This window comes from Lampetra planeri, chromosome 18 (assembly GCF_965212315.1).
Source record: "Lampetra planeri chromosome 18, kcLamPlan1.2.h2, whole genome shotgun sequence".
In the NCBI taxonomy this organism is placed as follows: Eukaryota; Metazoa; Chordata; class Hyperoartia; order Petromyzontiformes; family Petromyzontidae; genus Lampetra; species Lampetra planeri.
Genome location: NC_136124.1, coordinates 8,718,153 through 8,742,136, shown reverse-complemented (window position 1 = coordinate 8,742,136; position 23,984 = coordinate 8,718,153). Strand labels below are relative to the sequence as shown.

At 47.3% G+C, this 23,984-nt stretch overlaps 2 protein-coding genes across 4 annotated transcripts in view; both read right to left on the bottom strand.

Annotated features, from left to right (window-relative positions):
* RPAP1 (RNA polymerase II associated protein 1) overlaps window positions 1–10,609 on the bottom strand; it is a 35,780-nt gene extending 25,171 nt beyond the window's left edge. Inside the window, exons 1-8 of one of the 3 annotated variants that reach the window (XM_078602481.1) lie at window positions 10,476–10,609; window positions 9,559–9,758; window positions 8,109–8,320; window positions 7,136–7,311; window positions 5,484–5,576; window positions 3,662–3,818; window positions 2,758–2,913; window positions 994–1,335 (exon numbers count right to left, since the gene is read on the bottom strand). In XM_078602481.1, coding sequence (XP_078458607.1) covers window positions 994–1,335; window positions 2,758–2,913; window positions 3,662–3,818; window positions 5,484–5,576; window positions 7,136–7,311; window positions 8,109–8,292 — 1,108 coding nt within the window. In that variant the 5' untranslated portion in view covers window positions 8,293–8,320; window positions 9,559–9,758; window positions 10,476–10,609. The remainder of the gene's footprint in view (window positions 1–993; window positions 1,336–2,757; window positions 2,914–3,661; window positions 3,819–5,483; window positions 5,577–7,135; window positions 7,312–8,108; window positions 8,321–9,558; window positions 9,759–10,475) is intronic. The other 2 variants (XM_078602479.1, XM_078602480.1) reach the window with 2 other exon arrangements.
* A 2,592-nt stretch (window positions 10,610–13,201) lies between these two features.
* Window positions 13,202–23,984, bottom strand: part of LOC144723609 (transmembrane protein 151B-like) — a 32,366-nt gene continuing 21,583 nt past the window's right edge. The window contains exons 2-3 of the mRNA XM_078602478.1: window positions 18,935–19,378; window positions 13,202–17,536 (exon numbers count right to left, since the gene is read on the bottom strand). Coding sequence (XP_078458604.1) covers window positions 16,439–17,536; window positions 18,935–19,378 — 1,542 coding nt within the window. The 3' untranslated portion in view covers window positions 13,202–16,438. The remainder of the gene's footprint in view (window positions 17,537–18,934; window positions 19,379–23,984) is intronic.

Sequence of the window (23,984 nt, the reverse complement as noted above, 5' to 3'; positions counted from 1 at the left end):
CTCCTTGGCATTTGTTGAAGATAACGTTTTTAAATAAATGATGACAATGGAGAGTGTTACGTGCCGGTAAACATCCACATACACCGCTTCTTTCAATCCTTTGCTTGATGAGGGCCACACCATGCCCTGTGGGTAATGGAGGGTTATTTTACCATAGTTTACCATGCTAGTCAGTGCGGGTTGGTGAAAGCAGAGGAGCATAGACGATGGGGAATATAGTACAGTACAACAATATATTTGCTGCAATGCCCTGTGCCCACAACGTAGCCACGCAGAAGCCTATGACTGTTTTATGCAGGGTTGTCGCCCATTTAAAAACATTATCCAGACTCAAAGCTTGCTTAGCTTCAAAGATCTGACGAGACCGGGAAAAATCCAGGTGATTTTTGTCATATGCATGCACTGATACCCACACTAATAATACAAATGTTAATTTACGTGGAAATAGAATATTTACACATCAGGATAACTTCAAAGGAGAGTTACATAAAACATGCCACATCAAAGGACGCAACTCAAAGTGGATGCCATTCCCGTCTATTTCAGTGCATCACGGTGTCCAGTTACTGTGAAAAAGTCAGTGATTTTCTGCTCTGAGGATTGAGGTAGTGCTTCATCTCATTTTTACAGCCTCTGAGCCAGTGGTAAAATTCCATATTCCTGTGACGAGGACAAGCCCATCCGTAGGATAAAGTGACTTTTTAAGAGGCACATATTTTATCGACCCGGGAGAGATAATAGGCTGAGCCAACCCCAAACTAGGATTTGAACTCACAACCTTCCCGACTGTGAACCACTTGCTCTATCTCTGAGCCACCTTGCCACTTACATTGGCAGTGGCAGCGTGGATTAGCAGTTGGCTACGTACGGTACGAAAGGATTTCAACATACATACATAAGCCCACAAAATGTTCAATTGCATGTGACACATTACCACCAATTTTGCATTAGCAACAAGCTTTTTTATAAAAGAGAACAATAACATAAAAATACCTAATGTTGATGTGTTATCCTCTTCTTCAGCGTCCATGTTGCTGTCGGTCACAAGGCTCTCACTGGACTGCCCCGTGCCCTTCTCGGTGATTGTGTCAGCGGGCGCTACCTGTATCCGGGCAGCCTTCACATTGTCCCCTGGCTCGACAAATCGCACTCTCTTGGCTTGGTGCCTCCCCGTCGAGTCTCTTCGAGTTGGAGCGTCTTTCTTGAGCATGACATCAGCACCCCGAGGAGAGATTCCCACGGCCGGCTGGCCCAATCCGGCGTTGAGATGTTGCTCTGTGTCCGCGTCGCTACTTCTACACTTCTTTGATCTCAGAAACGCGACCAGTTTGGGGTCTGCGAGATGTTGGACCATGGCGCAGGTTTCATGGAAGAGAAATAAGAACAAAAGTTAATTGGGACTGTTATGTTTTAAGGGCGCATTATTAAGAATTAAATGTTTGTGGGCAATGGCATCTTTTTTCAAATAAGTAATGCTTAACAATCTTTGACTTTTATTTAAAACAAAATTATCCAAGATGGCACTCCAGACTTTTCACCAGTATTTCTAAACGAGACCAAATCACCACAATACTTCAATCCCTCCACTGGCTCTCAATCTAATACCAGATCAATTTCAAGATCACACTCACCACATTCAAGATCCTCCTTTAGACTCGACCTTGCCTACCACTCTCCTCATCTCATTCCACTCCCCTCCACACACACTCTGCTCCAGCAACCAAAGCTTTCTATCAATAACCCCATTCAACCTTTGCCCAATGAGAGATCACTCTATTTCATATGGTGCCCCCATCATCTGGAACTCCCTTCCCCCTGACATCTGTGTTGCTGACTCTCTGTTCCTGTTCAAGTCAAACCTCAAGACTTTAGTCTTCCCATTGCCTATTACCAGTTGCTTCTATCTACAAAACCATATACATCCCCACTGTTTCTGTCCAGCATCCAGATGTGTGACCGATTGTAGACGCTGTATAAATCCACAATGTACTGCAATGTGTGGTTTATTGTGAAGGGTACACATTTGAGGTTTCTAAGAAATTGGGTGGAGACTTTACTGCAAATGCAAAATTTGACTTACGCTCGGTGGAATTGTTTTTCTTCGTGAGAACGCCTGATTTGGGGCTGGATTTGACCTTTGGCGTTAACCTGAAATGTGATGTGGCTTCATACTGAGAGTGACCCGTGTTCAATAAGTAGAGTTTCCCATTCACCCACGTAATTTCCCAAATTATAGCAGAGGTTGGAGTTTTGACAGTTTTTTGTTAAGTTCAGCTTTCCTTTTCTGCTCTCTTAGCTACTTGTGAAGGTCATCGACCCTACCAATGTGGTCACAAGAAAAAATATCAACTATATTATCCGTTGAACTTGAAAAATGTACATACCACAAAAATGAGATAATTTTGAGCATTTTTTTACTGAAAGAACATTACCCCAAGGCAACATGATTTCACATGAAACTGTAAAAATTGAGCACAAATCTCTCTTTATAAATCACACCCAAGTTTTTCTAACGTTCATATCTTGCACCAGTTAGTGCTGTAGCTGAGAAACCAACTTCGTGAATATGTTTCGTTCACCAACCCACACTGACCAGCGTGGTGGAGAACAGTCAAATAACCACCATAGAATACTTGGTATGCAGAGGCCTTCATCCAGCAGTAGAGTGACAATAGAGCTGAGCACGTACATTCAGTGTTGGGCTTAGCAAGTATTCCAGAGTGCACGGTGTGCGAGAGTAACGAGCAGGAAGGCCACCTATCTGAGCCAGCAGCCTGCTGCGCTCCTCGGCGATCTCCTCGCGCGACAGGGCCTTGAGCAGATCCATGTTCTCCTTGTGGATCTTCTCCACTTCGGCCTCTGCACTGCCCACGGCCAGGCCCGTCCCTGTCACCAGCCCACGGCCACCGCCTCCTGACAGCACGTGACCAGCGGTGCGACGGTTAAACACACGTGAGTAACAGTTCCACGTGTGACCCGTGACACGATATGAATGTGATTTATTTTTTTCCCCCAAATCTGACCCTGATTGTGGTATCAGGGTCATGTCATGATACCAACAATAAATTTGGAACTCTCACCGAGCAGTGCAATCCTTTGTGAGAAAATGGGTGGTAGGTCACAATTTAACCTGTGACCTGGGGTACAAAGGCTGAGCTTTAGCATGAAACATTTCTCCCCCAGTGATTTGTCAGAAAACACGGTTATGATGGAAATTATTATCTCTCTTGCCATCTTATGAATATTGCTCCTTATTGTTTTGCCTCGAATATAGAGTTCTGTTCGTTCAATGATCCTAAATGCAAAATTGGCCTAACATATGCATATAATTTACAAACAGTGCTCATTATTATTCTGCTCATTTACCCAAGAAAGCTTCACTGAGTCTCAAGACTCTTTTTCAGGAGCGTCCTGCCAAGTTTTCAAAGTAGGGGCGACAATTGGGTTGTGTTTCTCAATTCAGTGGTGGAGCTGCAAGACCCTACTCTGCCATATGTCCAGGTCTATAAGCGGGTCCTTGTAAACCTGGTCATAGCAATTATAATATTCAGTGACACATCCCATGGACATCCTTAGCAACAATATATCTTGTACCATTGCACGAGACCTTTAAAGGTCACCACACAGTTACTTCATACACCCATGTCCATTATACTGTTACCTGCTATAGTGCTCATTATCTTTGACTGCTCAGCAGCAGCAGTGGTGTCAGGGCGTGGAGGTGCAGTACAGCTTTGTGCAGATTTGGAAGTGGAGGTGCCCTTTCTGGCTGCGTACTGCTGAGCAAACAAGCTCCGCTTTCCTGGAAGACCTGTGGGCTAGAAACGCATTTCAAGGTTTACAACAAAGCATCGATGGGAAGATAAGGCAGTGTCACACTAATTGGAACGCATTCATTCATGTCCTCTATTACAAGGTCCACATTAAATCGGATCCGCACGTCTCACGGAAGATACGCCCACTAGCCTCATGAGGGGAGATTGAAAGAAAGCCCAAAATGCAGTTGTGGAAATTGAACACATGGTAGAGCACCAATGTGAACTATATGTGAGTTTGTGGATTTCTATATGTCAATGGTTTTCTCTGCGACTCTGAATGATTATGTGACACCACAAATTAGTGCATTTAAAACCCTTTTGAAAAACAATTACTCTAATTCTAAGTAAAGAGTCTGACAGTCATTTGAAAAAAGAATGGGAAGTAACATTTTCTAAAGTAATGCAGACACAATATTGCTCCACATGTAGGAACCATCGTGTGTGAAAGAAAAGCTGCCAAATTATGGAACAAATTTTTGGAACACGATGCATAAATGTAGAATCAAGTCTCAAGTGGCGAGTATCTATCGGTGTGGTTAGACCATTAGTTACATGTAACAGTAATATATTTGCGTATGCCTGAAAGACATAACCATACATGTGCAACTAGCTTGTCAAAAGTGGTGTTTGATCAAACATGCGTTACGTTCAATAGTTTATCTTATAAAACTTGTAATTGTCTATAACATACATGTATAAACATGTTTCTTTCGTGACTGCAGGGATTCATATTCTTGGTTCTTTCGGTAAAGTCACGTAGAAGGGAAATAATAAAATAATAAAAATATAAAACATTAAAAACAATAAAATTATCACGACGTTACGTAACGTCGTGAGAATTTTATTGTTATATTTTTATTATTTTATTATTTCCCTTCTACGTGACTTTACCGAAAGAACCAAGAATATGTAGAAACATGTTTCTTTAGGCAGCACATTATTACGTATTTGACACAGGAAAGCCTCACAGCTGCTCACAATACTGTTTTTACAAAGGGTCCTGCCAAGTTTTTGCATAAAGGGAACAATGTAACAATGTGCATTCCCAATACAGTCTTCAGGTAATTATTCAGCAATTGAGTATTTGGCCAATACCAATTACAAAGGCTCATTCCTAGCAGCGTGCTTCAGCCGCACCGAACCTCACAATAATAATATACAGGTGCCTGCCTTGGCTCCTCCCACCCTCAACCAGTATATATACAAGGACTGTTTTCTTGGAATTTCTCTTACTTGAAACAGCAATCGTGCTGTGACGGTTCCCCCTGAAGACAGAAGCTTGTGTTGCCTCCGAAACGTCGTGATTTTTATTTTATTTTTATTTTACTTTTATTAATTTAAATTTTTTCACCTACGTGACTTTACCGAAAAAACCTAAGAATATGAATCCTTGCAGTCACGAAAGCTTCAAATCTAGAATCAATACGAATGAATTGTATTTTTTTTTAAATATTTATGTAAACGGGAGAACTGGCAGGAAACCCATGCAGAATTGGGGGACAACATAAAAAAAGTCCACGTAGAAATATGCGCAAGCTGAGAATCAAAGCCTTTTCCTTTTTCCCTTTTCGCTGCGAGGCACACATGTTACCACTGTGCCACTCTCCAACCCACATTCAAACGTAATGTTTAAATTGCATACGAGAGGCAGCTTGTGTGCAATACCTTGGTGGGTATCTCCGAGCGATGCATCGCCTTGGGAAAGGGACCGTCGGGTATCTGTGGCGCATTTATCGGAATGCGACTCGTGTCCCACTCCTTCAGGAAATGACAAATCAAATTAGACACGATGGCTGAGACCGATTCTTGCACTCAACACGCATAAAATACCGCCAACCAAGTGCGGGGCAAAGCACTGTCCAGTTTATCAATTTGCAAATTACTGTTATGTTCAGAGACATACGGCGTTTCAAGATATGAATGCACATCTGAATACAGTTAAAATACACGTACTTTACAGGCTGCTGGAATAAATTAGTACAAGAAAAAACCTTTGGTTTTAACTTGGCTTTGATTAGAGGAAATCATAATAGATATATTATTTAGTAGTAATATAATGCAGAAGAAAATAATCACGTTACAAAAACTGCTACTATGACTAAATAAACAAGAATCTGCCGGATCTCATCAGGTCTTGGAAGCTAAACAGGATTAACAGCCTGGATAGCACCTGGATGGGACACCAACATGCACACATTATTATTTATTCACAATGTACTTACAAAAAAATCAGCAGACTACCTGCTGGATCTCCTCCCTGTTTCGAAGAACAAATGTGACCTAAGGTCTTCGCTCATTTACCAGCTTCACATTCCTTACTGCCGTACAAATACTGGAGGAAGGGCCTTTTCTATTGATGCCCCCAGGATCTGGAATGCTGTCGCCAATAAACTGCAACTTGGATCACTACCTGTGAGATCTTCACTAAAAACTGCTCTAGAGGAGTTGTACACCCCTAGCTGCAACTGCTATTCAGAATGGCCTGAAATCAAATGTATAATTCCGAATGACTGCTGCAAAGTATGGTCTTGAGTTTTGATTATGTGCTGATCATTAAAGGTGTATTGAAAAATTTCGATTCTGCTACTGATACTCCAGCTGTTATGGAGTAACTCATGCTGCCAGCTATGGCTGCAAAGTTTGGTTTTACATGTTATTTATATCGTTTATTGTTAAATTTGAATCACAGTTCCTATGATCACTGTTACATTGTTTTTATAGTTTTATTTTGGTGATTTTGAAAACGTTATGGTTTAGCCATGTTTGTTTTTTGTAGTACAGAGTTAGCCTGATAACTTTAATCTACATTGTCTTATGGTTGTTATTGTTTGACTTGCATCCCACTGGGATTTTTTGCACACAGCGTTGAAATGCGGTGTTTTTTTCTGGAAGACTTTGCTGTTTTTTCTAGGATTTTTCTATTGCATGTAGTCACTTTAAGATGTTTCTTGTTCATGTTTTTGTTTTGTTGCGGTTGCACCCGAGTCAAGAGCCGCATGGCTCACAGGGTTACACCTAATAAATGAAACTGAAAAACTGAAACACAAATTGTCAAGAGGGCTTCCGGGCCTACGTAGTATTGGGCAGCACAGCATAATCCATTGTTGTATTGTACTTCTGAAACCTTTATTGCGCGTTTTCACTAAGTATCGTCGAAAGACCCTCAATATCAACACGACGTGCGGAGGCAATCATCCAGCAGGGGATTAACAAAAGAACTGTAGAGGTGCACGTGTAATAGCTGGCGAGCATGTTTGTGGAGGACATGCACAGCAGTAGCCGCTGCCATTGGGCGACACGCTGAGCGGGCGACGTACCACAATGTGCGAGAGTACGGCGGTGATGTGCGTGTCACGCCGGTTCATCCGCGCCTCCGCATCTCCCTCCGAGCCCTCGTCCGTGTCCATGGCAGCGGCTCGCTCGGACATCTCCACACGGAACCGCGACTTCTTCACCGGCACCGAGTCGAGTTGTGGCGCCATCTCCGGTAGGGCTACCGAAGCAAGTTAAATTGACACTGGGTCTCACATTTGAGTGCCAGGGTGGTGCAGTGGTAACACTCGTGTCTCACAGCAAAAAAGGACTGAGTTCCATTCCTTACTCAATTGCTTTTTTGTATAGAATTTGTATGCCTTGCCCCTGTGCTACATGGATTTTCTGAGTTCCCCAGTTTCCTCCCATTGCTAAAAACACGCATACAATATTACTGCTGTTGGTCAAACATCCCAATTCTGAAAAATGTACCTGAAAATTACTCAATTTGGAGTTGACACAAAGCAACATTCATGAATGTGAAAACTTGGCAGGGCCCTCTTTAGAAAGACTAAGTGAGGCTTTCCTGGGTAAACAAGCTAATTATAAAACATTTTTGATAAAACATGAACAGACATTTTACCAGAAAACCGCACAAAGCCAGACTTATTGGGGGGGGAGCCTTTTCCAGTTATAGGCAATATCTAGCATACTGAAAATACTTAAAATAATAGTAACTTTACATAGATTTACATATAATTTACGCTGAATGTATTTATTTAGTTTTTTGTTAATATTTCCACTTTAATGCATTTATTTACGGGTATCCTTTCCATGCATGGCTATTTGCTACGTGCGTGTGTTAGCATGGTGGAAACTTCCAGTCTCTCCAGGCTCTCCGATTTCCTCCCACGTAAAAATTTAATTGGCCAATCATCCCAATGAAGGACCCTCCTCCTGAAAGAGCTTTGAGACTCGGTCAGACTCTCCCGGACAAACGACGAACCTGAATGAGCGAATCAATTACTTATCCTTTACCTTGCGGAGAGACGACGTCACGGCCCGCGGCTCCCTGGGAGCCGGCTCCTCCGGCCTCGCCGCCCTTGCGCTTGTCGGCACGTTTGAACACCGACACAGCCGGCGTAGCACCCGCTGCCAGGAACTCGTGCTGGAAGCGCAGCAGGTCGTCCTCCGACTCCCCGGGCTTCGGCCGGGCGAGCATCCTTGCTGGCTTGCCTGCCGCGCGCGGTCTGTTGACGAGCAGCACGAGATTTGCTATGAGACAACTTCATTGCCATTCGTGTGGATTGCTGAGAGACAGATATCTATTTGCCACAATACGACCGAGTCATGCCGGGGCCTTGCTGAGCCAGCCCAGCGCGGCTCAGGAGGTGCCAGGATACTTTACCACTGCAGAAGCAGAGCCATACCACTGCCATTATATGTGATGCACGACTCGAGACGCATGTGGATGATGCAGTAACTTTGTCTTTTGTGTACCGAGATAAAATGTCCCAAGAAATGCACCTGGCCCTGCTTGGCCCCACTATCTAGATTCATACGTCTGGTGAGGTCAATTTATCATGGCTTGATTCTGGTTCAGCATGGCAAATAGAGGAAAATGACTCGTACTGAGGGGCCTACCCTGCCTCGGCGCGGATGTGTTAGAGGAAACGGGGTAAGAGATGCAGCGAGAGACAGAGACACGGAGAGACAAGCACAGAGTAAGACACATATAAACAGGGACGGACAGAGAAAAAGAGATGTAGAAAGACACAGGCAGACAGGTGTAGAGTGAGATATTGAGACAAACACAAACAAGGCGTGGAGCAGGACACATCGCGCCACGCAGAATTCCCCTCCCTCACCCCCTTTTCTGGAGGCCCCCCCGAGTACAAAGTAGGTGCCTCATAGCCCCCTAGGGGCCATCCATTTAGGACGCATGGAGGGGGGGTTAACCCAAATGCGTACGCTTGCGTATGGGGGGGTCTACTGACAATGTACGCATTGGAAACGGGGGGGGGGGGGTGGTGAAGCCTCGATAATAATTTGTCTACAATGGCCTTCAAATGAGCAAATGAGTTAGTTAGTCCCGCGGTGAACTATCTATTTGCTTAAACACGTTAATATTATTCATCATTGATCGTTTCTGCGTGGATTAAATATCAACCGTTCTATAGGAATTGGGGGGGAGGGGGGTGCATCAGGCATACGTATGCAGGTGGTGGGGGGTGTAAGAGGTTCGCGTGCGTACAGGGAGGGGGTGAGGGGTCAAGCTTTGACAGATTTTTGCGTCCCTACTAAATGGGTGGCCCCCTACCTCGTACTTGGTGATCAGCCCTGTTGGCGAACACTGCAAGGTGTAGCAGGAACGCAAAGTTGTGACCCGGCACTTTGTAAACTCCCAAAGCGGCTGTGCTGGGAGGTGGGCAGCAACCGGCAGTACAGCAAGCAGGTTGCAAGCTTATTCTGTGCGGATCTTTGTTACCATGCCGCGTGATAACGTCTTCCCCACGTCGTGTCAGTCATGGGGGGTTGCCGTGTCAGCTCACCAACGCCGATCAGCGTGTGTTGGTGAGGTGGGGAATGATCCCACTCACTGCTGATGTTATCCGCGGCCTGGAATCCAACTCGGCGCTCATCAATTTTCTCACAGCTTAGGGGCCGTCCATAAATGACGTCACGCACCTAGGAGGGGGTGGGGTCAGACATTTGTGACGATGTGTGACGAGGGGGGGGGGGTTCAGAAATGTGACGTAACGTCAAAATGCGCAACTTTAAATAAATATAAACACGTTCTACTTAATGAGACTTTTTGATGTCTTCTCCTACATCAGAGTGCAGCGCCACATTAAACACGCACTACAATGACAATAGTTTAAAGCGATTTGAAGCATGTTATAAAAAAATTGGGGGGGGGGGGCAGAGCTTTGTGACGTCATATTTTTAGGGGGGGTCTGACTTTTTGTGACGCCATTTGACGAGGAGGGGGGGGGGAGGTCAAAAAATCGCGTGACGTCATTTATAGACGGCCCCTTAACCTTCGAAGCTCTCGCTAGCAGCTACGCAAGGCGTACGAGCCTGGGCAGCGCCGGTATGGGCGAATGTAATCGTTGTTGCTGCACTATGCTCCAGCGTTCGCTCATTGACAAGGCCGCTTTTAATTACAATCGCTAACTTTATAGTCGTGAATATGGCGAGGCTGTAGAGCCCTGAAACTCCCTCCTCACGGTGCGAATCATCCACACGCGACGCAGGCCGCAGGCTTTGTGAGCACTGCACCAAAGCAAGCGTGGGCTCGCTGTACCCACAACCCGCGGCTCGAGTATACGAATGGCACGGCTGTAAGCCTCGTAAGGGCTGGTCGGATAACGATGGCGATAATAGGACATCGCAAACTATCACCTGGAATTAGTAGACTCCCAGATTCCAACATAGAGGCGGCAGCAGCAGCAGCAGCAGCGGCCGTCAATGTGATCTCAGCTCGTGCGCGCGATTCTTCCTAAGACGTCGTAACGATTCGATTCCGTTAATATGGCTGAAGGTGAATCGAAGTGCGCGCTTAAGGGAATCGATTCCGAATGTTGACAACCCGGAGTGCTGCGCGTGCCTGTGTGCGGTGACAATTCTAGATTTGAAGCTTTCGTGACTGCAAGGATTCATACTCTTAGGTTGTTTCGGTAAAGTCACGTAGGTATAAAAAAAAATGAAAAAAATATATAATAATATATATAATAAATAATATAATAACATTTTACATTTAAATAAATCAATTAAATCACGACGTTTCGGAGGCAACACAAGTCTCCGTCTTCAGGTGGGACCGTCATAGCCAAATTTACTGTATCAAGTGAGGAAAAATCCAAGAGACAAGATCTTATATACAAGTTAAGGGGGAGGGGGGAGGAGCTTATCTGAATGTGGTAGCCAATGAATGGAACGGTGGGGGGAGGGGCGGGGCTAAAAGAGAACAATGGTGCACATCGACTCGGGGTTGTGGCCGGTGTTAGCTGATAATAAACATAAACAAGTATAACCCGTAAAAACAAAGTTTTTCACTATAAATCCTTTATATGCGTGGCGGCTAGAGTCCTCTCGTCCTCTGGCTTGAGATGGCTGCCACCTATGGGTCAGATGATTGCATTGCACCATTAAGCAATTGGTAATTAAATATAATATTTTTGTCCTAAAAAGTGTAAAATTTTGGAAAAAAATGTGCACGAACATTAATTGTCACGCACAACGAGTCTGTGTGGAAAATGTCAGCTCGATTGGATCACGGGAAGTGGGTTAAAAAATGACCGAAAGATTTGCACGGTCGTAAGCAAGCAAGCGAACTTAATATAAAGGATTTAAAAAGCAGCACTGTTAAACGCTGGGGATGTCAACACTCGGTAAAGTAGAATAGTACCTGTCAAATAAGATGGTACAAATATGCGTAGTTACATCTTTTTTTACATGGTTAATAACATATTTCCAAATGATTGCTCAATTTGTGCCCATCATCACGGTTGAAGTTGTGTTTGTATATCTGGATGGCCTCGTGTACAAACCTTTGATGATGCGGAGACAATGCCAGTGTGATGACGTCACGCACCTACGGGGGGGTGGGTCAGATATTTGTGACGATGTGTGACGAGGGGAGGGGGGAGGTTGAGAAATTTTACATCACATAAAAATGCCCAACTTTAAATAAATATTTACAACACGTTGTATGTAATTAAATAGACTTTTTAAGTAATGTTTTCTTCGACAACATCAGAGTGCAGCGCCACGTTAAATACGCACTACAATGGCAATAGTTTAATGCGATTTGAAGCATGTTTAATTTTCAAAATGTACATATGGTTTTGGGGGGGTCTGACTTTTTGTGACGCCGTGTGATGAGGGGGGGGGGGGTCAAAAATTGTCCAAAATCGCGTGACGTCATTTATGGACGGCCCCTAAGGAGGCGATTGACTGCCGATGATGAGTGAGCGACTGTACCAAGACTGTTGATTGTGAATACAATACACTGAACGCCCCTGACTTCGTTAGTTCTCAGAAGCTAAGCAGCTTTGTATTTATTACTCTTAGTTTTTTTCGGTAAAGTCACGTAGGTAAAAAATAAAATTAAAATTAATAAAAGTAATAATATAAATAAAATAATAAATCACTTCTTTATTTTAATTTTATTTAAAATAAAATAAAATAATAAATCATTTATTAATTTTGATTGTATTTTTTACCTACGTGACTTTACCGAATAAACCTAAGAGTATGTATCCTTGCAGCCACGAAAGCTTCAAATTTAGAATTGTATTTATTCGTCCTTGGATGGGTGACCGCCACCACGGCTTGCCAAGTGTTGTACGACTGGGGTACAAGATGGCCAGGAGATGGCAGTGTTGAGTGTCACCCTCTCGTGTCCGTACACCGTGTCTTCTCTGGGTGCTTCAACTTCCTTGCCAATGCAGAAGCCCCCTCTGTGGCAATTGCTTGGCATTAGTCTCGTATAATTATGAATCTCATCTTGTTGAGAACTATGACACTAAATAACGCGTTGACGGGTTGCTGGAGTGAACGTGTTTTAAACATTAACTGGCAAACGACGATTGGTGAGGTCATTCACAGCAGTGGTGGAGGAGTGTGGTGCGAAAATGTTAATGCACCCCCCCCCTCCTCTCTTTGTCCAATGTATGACCCCTCTTCATTGCCCACTAACTGGGACCCTCAGGCCCACCGGCCCCGCTGCAGTTGCACCGCCTGCACACTGAACAGGCATGCCACTGGTTCATATGCGGTGCCAGTACACAGGGAGAGACGGAATATCCATCTTGAATTCACGCAGAACCGGCCCTAGACTTTTGGGGGCCCTAAGCAAAATTTGGTTGGAGGCCCCTTTGATATATGATTTTTTTCACCCACTAGCTAGCAGTGACTCTAGGGGGCCCTCTGCTGGCCACGGGGCCCTTTGCAATTGCAAGGGTCGCTTAGTGGCTGGGCCGGCTCTGAATTCACGCACCGATAATGAGAGCTGCAACAGATAGACTACAATTCAGATTTGTAACACACTTTCTTTTAACCCCATAATCTACATTTTAGATGACAAACTACATAAGCAAAATAATAATAATAGATTGACAACCGAATACTTTGATTTGTTTTTATTGCCCATATCAGTAATATTCAAAATTAAATAACTTTACACATTTTACGTACATGACCGCATTTGACATTAAGTTGGACTGTGAATTGTGGATATCAGTGTCCTGAGATGTGAGTGATACATGCATCTCCACAGCTGCCAAACGATAAATTAACCACAGATACAGAGTGTGTATTGAGCGGTCTCAATTACTAACAGACGTCTCATACGATAAAGTGCATCCTGGTGCTGAGAGAGGTACACAAACAGCCACGGCTCAGCACAAAATTGCGTCCTCGGATGAGATTTTTGGATGAAAGCCACGTGGCTGGAAATACCGGAGTCTGCAGTTTGTTACACCACACAGCAACACTACATCGGCTGCACTATCTCAAGTTACGGTGGCGAGATGGTAACACTAGTGCTTTACAGCAAGCAGAGCCTGGGTTCGACTCCCAACTGTGGGTGCCCTTCTGCAAGGAGTTTGTATATTCTCCGATCGTTCTGCATGGATTTCGTCTGGGTTCTCCGTTGTTGTTTTTTTCTTTCCCATAGCTAAAATTATCACACAATGTAACGGTTATTGGCCAAAACATCGCAATGCTGAAAAATGACCTGAAAATTATTCAATTGGAATTATACAGAGCAGCATCATCGCCGCCTACTATGAAAACTCGACAGGATACTCCTGAAAAAGTATTCAGGTTCAGTGAGGCTTCGCTGGGTAAACAAGCATAACAATAAAAAATACAGTGTCACTCATGTGCAGTTAATTTCACACACACAGACATAATAAACACAACATCTAAAGACAGTGTTTAATCTCCTCTTCAACATTTTGTCGCTCTATGGCCACAGAGCTTTGGAATGGTTGTGTTAAGTTAATGATAGTGGCATCCAACTCAACGGACCATCGTCTGGTCAAACAAACGACATTTACATACAGGTGCCTCGCAAAACCTTGGCCTGGAATTTGCCATCGACTGACTTGGAGTCCTGATTGCATGCACTTTTGATAAACTTGAGTAGCAGACCCAAAAACGTCACAGTTCATCAAGAACAAAGTACTGTGGGTTTTTCACACCTTTTTTTTTCCACCGAATTCACATTAACTTATCAGCAACTAAATAACAACAAAGGTCACTAGCTAAGGCGGAATTGTTCTTTCATTTTACGTAATACACACACACGCGCGCTTAAACACGACACATTTGTGTTTCTATGTAATAGAATAAACATCAGTTACCTTGGGTTCTTTCCTCGTTTTAATGCAATAAATTGTGCGCGTGCCGTTATCGCTAGAAATGCGTCGTCTCGTTTCCTGTGCCACTTTGCAGCGGTGCGTATAGCGGCAACCTGCGTGGACGTCTGCCGCTATGTTTATACTCCTTTTGCTTGTTCCATGCCTTTTACTATTTATAATTGTTCATTTAGCTCAATACATTGACCCATTGTACACATATTGACCCCAAAATACATCACCTTCATAATGCGGTTCATATTTTAAATCACTTATTGAATTTCACAAAATTCCCGGATGATGCTATGTTAATATCCGCTCTTCCGATCCCCACTCCGACTTCCCAAAGCATTATTCCATGACGAGGCACTCCTGACTCCCAAAAGCCCATGTGTCACGTGATACATACCGATTGACGGCGACGCGTTAACAGTTAAACGTATGTCCCGATGTGCCAGTTTCTCACTATAGACAGCTTACTATGACAACATAAATCACGCGCGAAGCATGACATATTTATGGAAAACAGCCAAACGGCAGACCAGAGCAGTACATTTTTTGCCACGGCAATGGTTGTCCCGTTTGTCTGCACACGGGTGTCCAGAATAATTTGAACTGCAACTCGGCATGCGTCCAAACACCGCTTGCTGGTTCTTCAGTATTTATTTGGGAATTGTAATTTGTTGAGTGTCAAAATAGTCACATTTCAGGGGGAAAAGTGATGATATTAAACATCTTAAAATTGTTCTTCTTTCGGTAAAGTCACGTAGATCCCCACTCCGAAAGAACCAAGAAGATGAATCCCTGCAGTCACGAAAGCTTTAAATCGAAATCTTAAAATTGGTTTAAAGAAAAATTTGTACCGTATACATTTTTAATGAAACGTCGACACAATATTACAAAATATGTGAAGGAAAAATGCATCAAATTAAAGTTGTCAATGACATATACATATCCATTTTCACGTGCTGTGAATTTATTATATAGGAAAAAGCACTTTGACTTACGTGAGCCTTGATATAACGATATCCCATAAGTCTTAACATACAGCATGTTCTTTACCCTTCGTTAATTGGTGAGTATATTTTAAATTCAAGCTACTGATAAATTCGTCAATAGATATCAGGAGTACAAAGACGTGTAATCATGCTTTTAGGGGGCAATCATTCTAAACGTGACATACCATCGCTCGATAAATGCCCCTCAGATTATACCCAAACGCGCTTCCGCTGACCCCACTGATGATGCACCATCCCATCGTTGCACTCTTCGACGTCGTGAACCTATCACGGTTCCTCGCTCGTCTTAGCGGTGTGCACGAGCACGTTCTGCGTACAACGTAGTGCACGAGTGGAATTCATTTGAAGCCGTGGTGTGTGCAATAATACATTTTTTTTTATAAAGTAACGTAAAAAAAACCAGGTTAATTTTTTTTTTGTAACTAGTATATAGCAACATCGTCATACAACTCCAGTAAACATTTTTGTGTGTGTGTGTGTCATTCACGACGTCCATTCGGTTCACAGATCAACATCAGCCTCCGGCACCTCGTGTTCATCTTGCTGCCGAGAGAGAGGCCCCACCCGATGTATAGGCAAGCGTGTTCTGTATCGCAATGTGGAGCTGCGCTGTGTGCCATGGACCCGGTACGAAATCTAAGAACGCTATTTACAACACATGTAAGATTTGGTCCTATTTTGCTGTTTATAGTCTGCCTTGCTTATCGTATCGTCGGACAGCCGTCGCCGCATCGCGGCGTAATGGCCACAAGCGGATTCTCTCCATAATCCCAAACATGGGTGGCTTCTGGTGGGCGAGCGGCAGAGGGGGTTCAGGCCAGTGCCTCGGCGTGGGTGGCGTCGGCCCCGGTGCGATGAATGAATTAAACGGGGTCCCCTGTCCGCCGTCTGCGCAGTCCGGGCCCCTCCGGGCCACGGAACACAGCGCTGCGGCCTCCCGCGTGCTCACTCGACGGCTCCGCCCCGCCGAGTTGGGCGCCCGCTACAGAATCGTCTCCATGCTGTGTCCGCGGCTCTGCAGGGATTGGGAAGGCGTCTGCGTGGACGCTGGCTCGGTGCCGACGCAGCCCTCGGTGCGGTGCACGATGAGCACAGGGAAGTAGAGCGCGTCGCAGTAGGCGGGCGGCGGCTCCTCGTGCGCCACGATGTGGTGCCGTGACACGCAGCGCGAGTTCTCGCCGCCGCAGCTACAGTCGCCGTTGGCGTCCGCCACCCGGCCGCCGCTGCCGCACAGCCCGTTGCGCCACGAGCCGTAGAGCCGCGCCAGCGAGAAGCGGCTGGCCGCCAGCGAGAAGCGCGAGCCGCACGTGGTGGTGTTGGTGGCCGCCGTGTTGCCGTTGCTGTTGCTCTGCGAAGCGCCGCGCGAGAAGATGCTGAGGCTGCTGCGCGTGCGGTGGCACCGCTCGCAGTGCCGGATGAAGCCCGAGCCGCTGGCGGCGAGGGCGCCGGCGCTGCCGCCGGCGCCCCCGCCGGCGCCGCACGCCGCGCTCGCCGCCCCCACGGTCATGAGCACCGCCTCGGAGTAGCTGGGCACCAGCTGGCGGTTGGAGCGAATGCGCCACTCGAGCTCGATGCTGTCGACGGTGCTGACGCGCGGGATGCGGCGGCAGGGCGCCGGCTCGTCGGACGGCGTCACGCCGGGCACGTAGTCCAGCCCGAAGAGCTTCTCCACGTGGTAGTGCACGTAGGCCGTGCGGAACTCGATGAGCACGCGCAGCGGCCACGACAGCATCACGACGGCCGCCAGCCAGAAGACGCGGCGCGACACGTACCACGGCGGCCGCTCGGGGTCGGAGAAGGCCACGACGCACTCCTTGAACTCGACGTTCTTGAGGTGCATGCCCTCGCGCGCCTCCATGTAGTCGTCGAGGCCCTCGTTCTCGGTGAAGAAGCGGGCGCGCTGCGTGAGGTACGCGTTCTCCGACTCCACGTTGGCGAAGCTGAAGCACTTGGTGAAGCGCAGCTTGGTCACCGGGTGCTGCTCCAGCTCCATCAGCCCCTTGGAGATGTCCTTGACGCCGCAGTTCACGTAGTCGAACTCGGCCTCGGCCACTCGTGTGTTAACTCGCTCGTAGTAGACCTGAGGAGGGGAGAGACACGCGCCGCGCACGCGTCAACCCACGCGTGAACCCACGCGCCCATTGATTTCCACACATGACGACGATGACGATGGCTAAGCGTTTGTAAATGACAATTGTATACTCTTAGGTTTTTTTTTTGTAAAGTGACGAAGGTAAAAATAAAGAAATATAATTAGAAAAAAATAAATATATGTATTTATTTATTTATTGTGACGAAGGTGCAAATGAATAGATATATTTATTTACTTTTTTTTACCTACGTCACTTTACCGAAAAAACCTAAGAGTATGAATCCTTGCAGTCACGAAAGCTTCAAATCTAGACTCAACAATTGTATATCTAAAGCGGAGATCTGATTTCCGTTTCAATGAACAGTGCAAAGTGATTTCTAGTTTGCTCGTTGTTATTTGTACCTGGTTGCTCTTGTTAGTGCTGCCCTTACTCGGAAACGCTCATCCAACTGCTGAAGCGATTCGCAAAAGAGATGGCTCAAGATGCTGTACACGAGTGCAGAGTGCAGAGCCGACTGTCAAACACTCTTCACAATGTGGAAGGTGTGTGTATCTCATTGATGCCAGAGAAGAGATTTCATCTGAAGTTATTGGTATCCAATTCGTTCCCTTATGTAGGCTTCCTTTAGTTAAGTCTTCACAAAGTTTCAGTGGCGCATCCAGCCAAACATTTTGGAGGGGTAAAGTGGATCAGAAATACGTGCATCTAAAATTTTAAGTAGACGTAATAATTATGTTTTTTTGCATCGAATAATTATTAATTTACAATCTTATATTCATCTTTAAAAATCTCAAATGTGCTCTGTGACAGCGGTGTCCAACCGTTCTGGTGTGCGGACAGCTGGTGCTCTCAAAACACTTGGTGGTGTGGGGGCAAAAGGGGACATTCGCCATCCCCTACCCAACCAATATTTATTTTAGTGCCTCTTCGGGTGACTTCACGAACGGAAACCATGACAGAGATCATGGTGAGAACGCTCGGACGGCGGCTCCGTGAGTGCACGCGTCCGTGAGTGAGCGGGCCGTGATTGCGCCAGTGAGTGGACGAGTGAGTGCGCGAGTGAGTGCGCGAGTGATTGCGCGAGTGAGTGAGTGAGTGCGCGAGTGAGCGAGTAAGGGAGCGGGTGAGTGCGCGGGTGAGCGCGCGAGTGAGCGAGCGAGTGAGGGAGTGAGTGAGCGCGCGGGTGAGCGAGCGAGTGAGCGCGAGTGAGCGCGCGGGTGAGCACGTGGGTGAGCGTGTGGGTGAGCGGGCGAGTGAGCGAGCGGGTGAGCGCGCGAGTGAGTGAGTGATTGCATCAGTGATTGCGCCAGTGATTGCGCGAGTGATTACGCGAGTGATTACGCGAGTGAGTGAGTGCGCGAGTGAGTGAGTGCGCGCGCGCCGACCTGCGTGGTGGTGTAGGCGTCGCCGTTGCGGTAGCGCGTGACCTGGCGCGTGCGCCGCACGTAGTGGTAGCTGATCGCCTTCCACCAGATGCACGGCGTGGCCGCCTGCATGCGCTCGACGCGCTCGTACACGCCGCCCGTCTCGGCGCGCTGCTGCGTCTGGCCGCGCGCGTAGCAGTGCCAGCACTCCACGAGGTACACCACGTAGAGCATGAGCAGGAAGGCGAGGGGGATGTACACGTAGCCGCTGGAGCACGGGCTGTGCTGGTAGGCGAGCGGGCGGCCCGCGCGGAACGGCCCGTCGAACGTGAAGACGGTGACGCGCGTCAGCTGGCACCATGCGAGCGCGCCCAGGCAGCCGTACATGAGCACGGAGAGAACCAGGCTCTTCCAGTGCGACTCGCGGCACAGCGCCTCGCTCAGGGACTGCCGCACAGGCCGCTGCTGCACGGACGCCGGGGGGGATGGAGGTTGCGGGGAGGGAGGGGGGCAACACGGAGTTAGGAGGCAATGTGACACAATCTCTCTGATGCGCAGCCTCGGGCACTCACGTGACACCGTGTCCGTAGTCGCGGATCGGCTCAGCCTCGAGCCGCTTAATTGCTCTCAAAGATGTGGCTCAGCTCGTAGGATATCCTGTACATGGCTGGCACCATGGCTCAGAGCCGGCTTAAGTTGAGTGCATGGCTTTGAGCCGGCTCAATTCGAGCCTGAGCCGGGCAGTGACTGAGAAACACGAGCTTCTCCACATTGTCGGTGTGGTGGCCTCCCAGTCAAGATCAGAGGTCACCCAACCGCCCCCCGCCCAGGATACCAAGACCACAACTCAAGGAGAGAGATCACGCCTCGAGTGAACGTGGTGTCAGTAAGGCGCGTGCTTCACGTAGTGTTTTACTGCAATTAGTCACCGCTCCTCGGTGCTGACGTTCCACATGGACATTCAATCGTTTCCCTGCACGGTATCCATGCCGCAGCTGCGCTTCCTCATGACAGGCCAGGGGGAGCCACGACACGGGTTGAAAACGGCTGCTCTGCATAGAGTTTGCAGACTGCGCAAGCAGCTTTCCGGCTGATTGTTTTCAATCAATTTCATGCAAAACGCCTCGGTCGTTTCAGATGATCAGTCTTCTCTTGTGGGTTTAACGAACGCCATAAAGAGAATTGTGCAAAAGTGTCCGTCCGATGGGTATATTGGCTCCCGTCGTAGGAATGTAGAATGTTACCCTTAATTCTAGATTTGAAGTTTTCGTGACTGCAAGGATTCATACCCCTTGGTTTTTTCGGTAAAGTCTCGTAGGTAAAAATATGTAATACATTAAATCACGACGTTTCGGGCGCAACATAAGCGTCCTTCTTAAGCGGTTGTGCTTTCGCTAAGTTGTCCCCACCTGAAGAAGGACGATTGTGTTGCGCCCGAAACGTCGTGATTTAATTTATTTTAATTTTTTACCTAAGAGACTTTACCGAAAAAACCAAGGGGTAGGAATGTTACCCTTGGCTGAGCTTTGCCGGTTGTCGAGAAAAATCAGCTGGTTTGTAGTTGCTTGGTGATCCGTGACAGCGCAGGACTATGAGAGATGGTAATGGCCTGGGGAGGCCTTCATCCAGCAGTAAATAGAGCGTAGCTGATGATGACGGTGGTTGAGCGGTAAAATCAGCACTGCCTAACGTTGAAAAGCATGCGGGATACGTTGCCTTTTTGAGATAAATATAGAATGATATTTTTAAAGGTAGAGGGGGACTTGACTTAAATATTTATGTTTGCCTTTTCAAATGTTTATAAATTAAACATAGCTTTAATGGTACTGTACATTGCGTTTATTTGTACGCGCACATACTTGGGGTTGTCAGCAGCATTGCAGGGATCGGTGTTGACTCAGATCCCAGTTTGTTCTCTGGTATCATCACCCTGAAGGCGTTTATCCACTCGCTCCATCATAACATTACCGTAGTTCCCACACCAAAGATGTAATAAGAAGCCCAACATTTACTTCCGATGAATAATACAAACATCCCGATTGTCCATTGCTTGCGTGAATAACGAATTATTTGATCAGAAAGGCTCCACACGCTTAAATGTTTATTATTCCACAGAGAAGATCGTTTTAAGTTAGGGGCCGTCCATAAATGACATCACGCGATTTTGGACGATTTTTGACCCCCCCCTCGTCACATGACGTCACAAAGCTCTGCCCCCCCCCAAAAAAAAACATGCTTCATATCGCTTTAAACTTTTGTCATTGAAGTGCGTATTTAATGTGGCGCTGCACTCTGATGTTGTAGGAGAAAACATTTATTAAAAAGTCTATTTAATTAAGAAGAACGTGTTGTCTATATTTATTTAAAGTTGCGCATTTTGATGTGACGCCACATTTCTCAACCCCCCTCCCCTAGTCACACATCGTCACAAATGTCTGACCCCCCCCCCCCCTAGGTGCGTGACGTCATTTTTGGACGGCGCCTTACTGTCTACCGTTTTTTTCCTCTTTAATTATCCACGCGAGTTCACACGCAAGTACACCGCGCGTGGAACGGGCAACTCTTGTATGCCACTCAGCGATCTCGACCTCTCGCCCTCTGCCCACGCCTCCTCTCTCGTCCGCCACCTCCCCCACCCCAACCGCCACCAAGACCCTCATCCACACGCCGTTGTCACATCCTACCCCGACTCGACGACTGCAAACCCTCTCCGCGTCAGAGGTCGCAAACGGGTTTTGATTCCTTACCCGTACCCGTACCCGGCCGCACCAGGGTCGCAAACGGGTACCCGTACCCTACCCGTACCCGGCCGGGTACGGGTAGGGTACGGGTACCTGATTGCGACCTTTGGGATGAAGCCATGTTGCAGGCACGGGTGGGTTGATTCTAGTGACTTGAATTGTGAGAAGAGACAAGACGTTGGGAAATGAGTGACAAACAGTTACTCCACCAGTGACTCACGGTCTACCCGTACCCGTACCCGGCCGCACCAGGGTCGCAAAACGGGTACCCGGCCGGGTACGGGTAGCCGGGTATCGGGTAGGGTACGGGTATCGGGTACCTGGTTGCGACCTCTGCTCCGCGTCGGCCTTCCCCACGTCCCTCACCTCTCGTCGCACCCTGCAGGTCGGGTTCTAGAACCCAGTTGGGCAAGGGACAATGGAGCGATCGTTGCAAAGGAAGGGCTGCCCCTTGACCTCCTATTAGAACCCACCGTGCTGCAGCCATTCACACCGCTGGGTGGACAGAGACGGTGGATTTTAAGAAACTTGCCCCGTCGTTTCAGCAGCCGCGCCCGGAGAACGAACAAGCGACCTTCGGATTGCGAGTCCCACCCGGTACACCACATCCGGTACACATGTCGCTAGGGCTTGGGTAACTACCCAAGTCGACCAGAAACTCGGAAAGTATCCCATGAGAAATTAAGCCCTGCTAATCCTCACATCCTTAGCTCAGAGGGGACTGATAAATTATTCAAAATCCGTTTCGCTCAGAAGCGCGTTTTTTTGTGTTTCTTGGTTTTTCCCCTCTCTCTCTCTCTCACTGGATCACGGTGTGGTGGCATTGACAAGAGATGATTTTCAACAACAAGAAATGCAACCCTCCACGTCGATCCTGCGCTCACCGCGGGCGAGCGAGCGGGCGGGCACCGATTGATTTTGGGTGGTTTCATCCCTGAGAGCACCGCCACTCCGCACGGCCGCTCCTAGCGCAGACCCCCGCGGCTCTGGGAGAGCGAAGCGGAGTGACACCACCCCCCGCTCCTCCCGCCACCCCCACACGCTGCCAAGTGGAGGTTTCATACTCTATGAATGAATCTTTGCAGTCGCGAAAGCTTCAAATCTAGAATTAAGTGGAGGTTTATTTAACAGAGCTGCTGAGCGCGAGCCAAATGTCCAAAAGCATCAAAGATGCCAGAAACAAACATTGCAATAGATAATATGAACATACATATTGTATTAGGTTAACTTCTGTATCACCTACAATTTGTTCTTCCTGGACTTCCTGGAGAAACCATCACTTGGTGTGTCTTTACCCTTACAGTCCTTTCAAACACATCTGGCAAATATGTAAAGGACCTCCGAACTCCATAAATTCTCGGCTGGGACACGCGGAGTGCTTCCTTTGTTCTGACTCAAAACACAAACCGGGCGGCTCTTCACACTCCACGCTGCTGCTGCTGCTACTGCCCCACGTTACCGCCCTCACCTCTCAGCTCAGGCTCTGCCCCCTCCCCCCCTCGCTCCACCGTTTCCAAAGACTTCGAGCTCCTGGAGTACGGTTCGATAGCTGCACCTGCACGCAATCCGCGTGCTGCACTCTCGTGCCGTGCCCACGGTGACTGACGGTGGCTGTTGTTGTTGCTTTATTCTCTCGATCGCGTTCGCTCCGCACGGCGCTCCTCTCCGACCGGTCATCATCACCTCCATCCTGCTCCTCGTTGTTGGCGCAATGTGGCTGTTGGTATTGTTTTCATTGGTACCTTTTGTATTTTTTTCAACACGTGTTTTATGAATTTTGCTATTCTTTGTCCTTTATACGTGAAATTTGTCTTGCACCTCCGACGCATTCTGTCCCGATGTTGACTGCTACCCTGGACGGATCACTCTGAGGCTGTCGCTCTGTGCTGACGCAGCCCGGATCTCGCTCGCAAGCTGGCTGGGTAACTGGCTACACGGGAATTTTTGTGCAGCAAAAACAATTTTGAACGATTCATTGAAGCATTAAAAGAGACGACGGGAGGGAATTCAAAAGCGGAGCAGTGCGAAGAAGCAGACAGAGAAGTGTGACCCGCAGTGTGGTGAGTGAGTGATGGTGTGGGTGAATGAGTGGTTGAGTGAGTGAGTGATATTGTGGGTGAATGAGTGGTTGAGTGAGTGAGTGAGTGTGCTGTTGTCACCCGCAGTGTGGTGAGTGAGTGATTTTGTGGGTGAATGGGTGGTTGAGTGAGTGAGTGAGTGATTTTGTGGGTGAATGGGTGGTTGAGTGAGTGAGTGATGTTGTGGGTGAATGAGTGGTTGAGTGAGTGAGTGATGTGGGTGAATGAGTGGTTGAGTGAGTGAGTGATGTT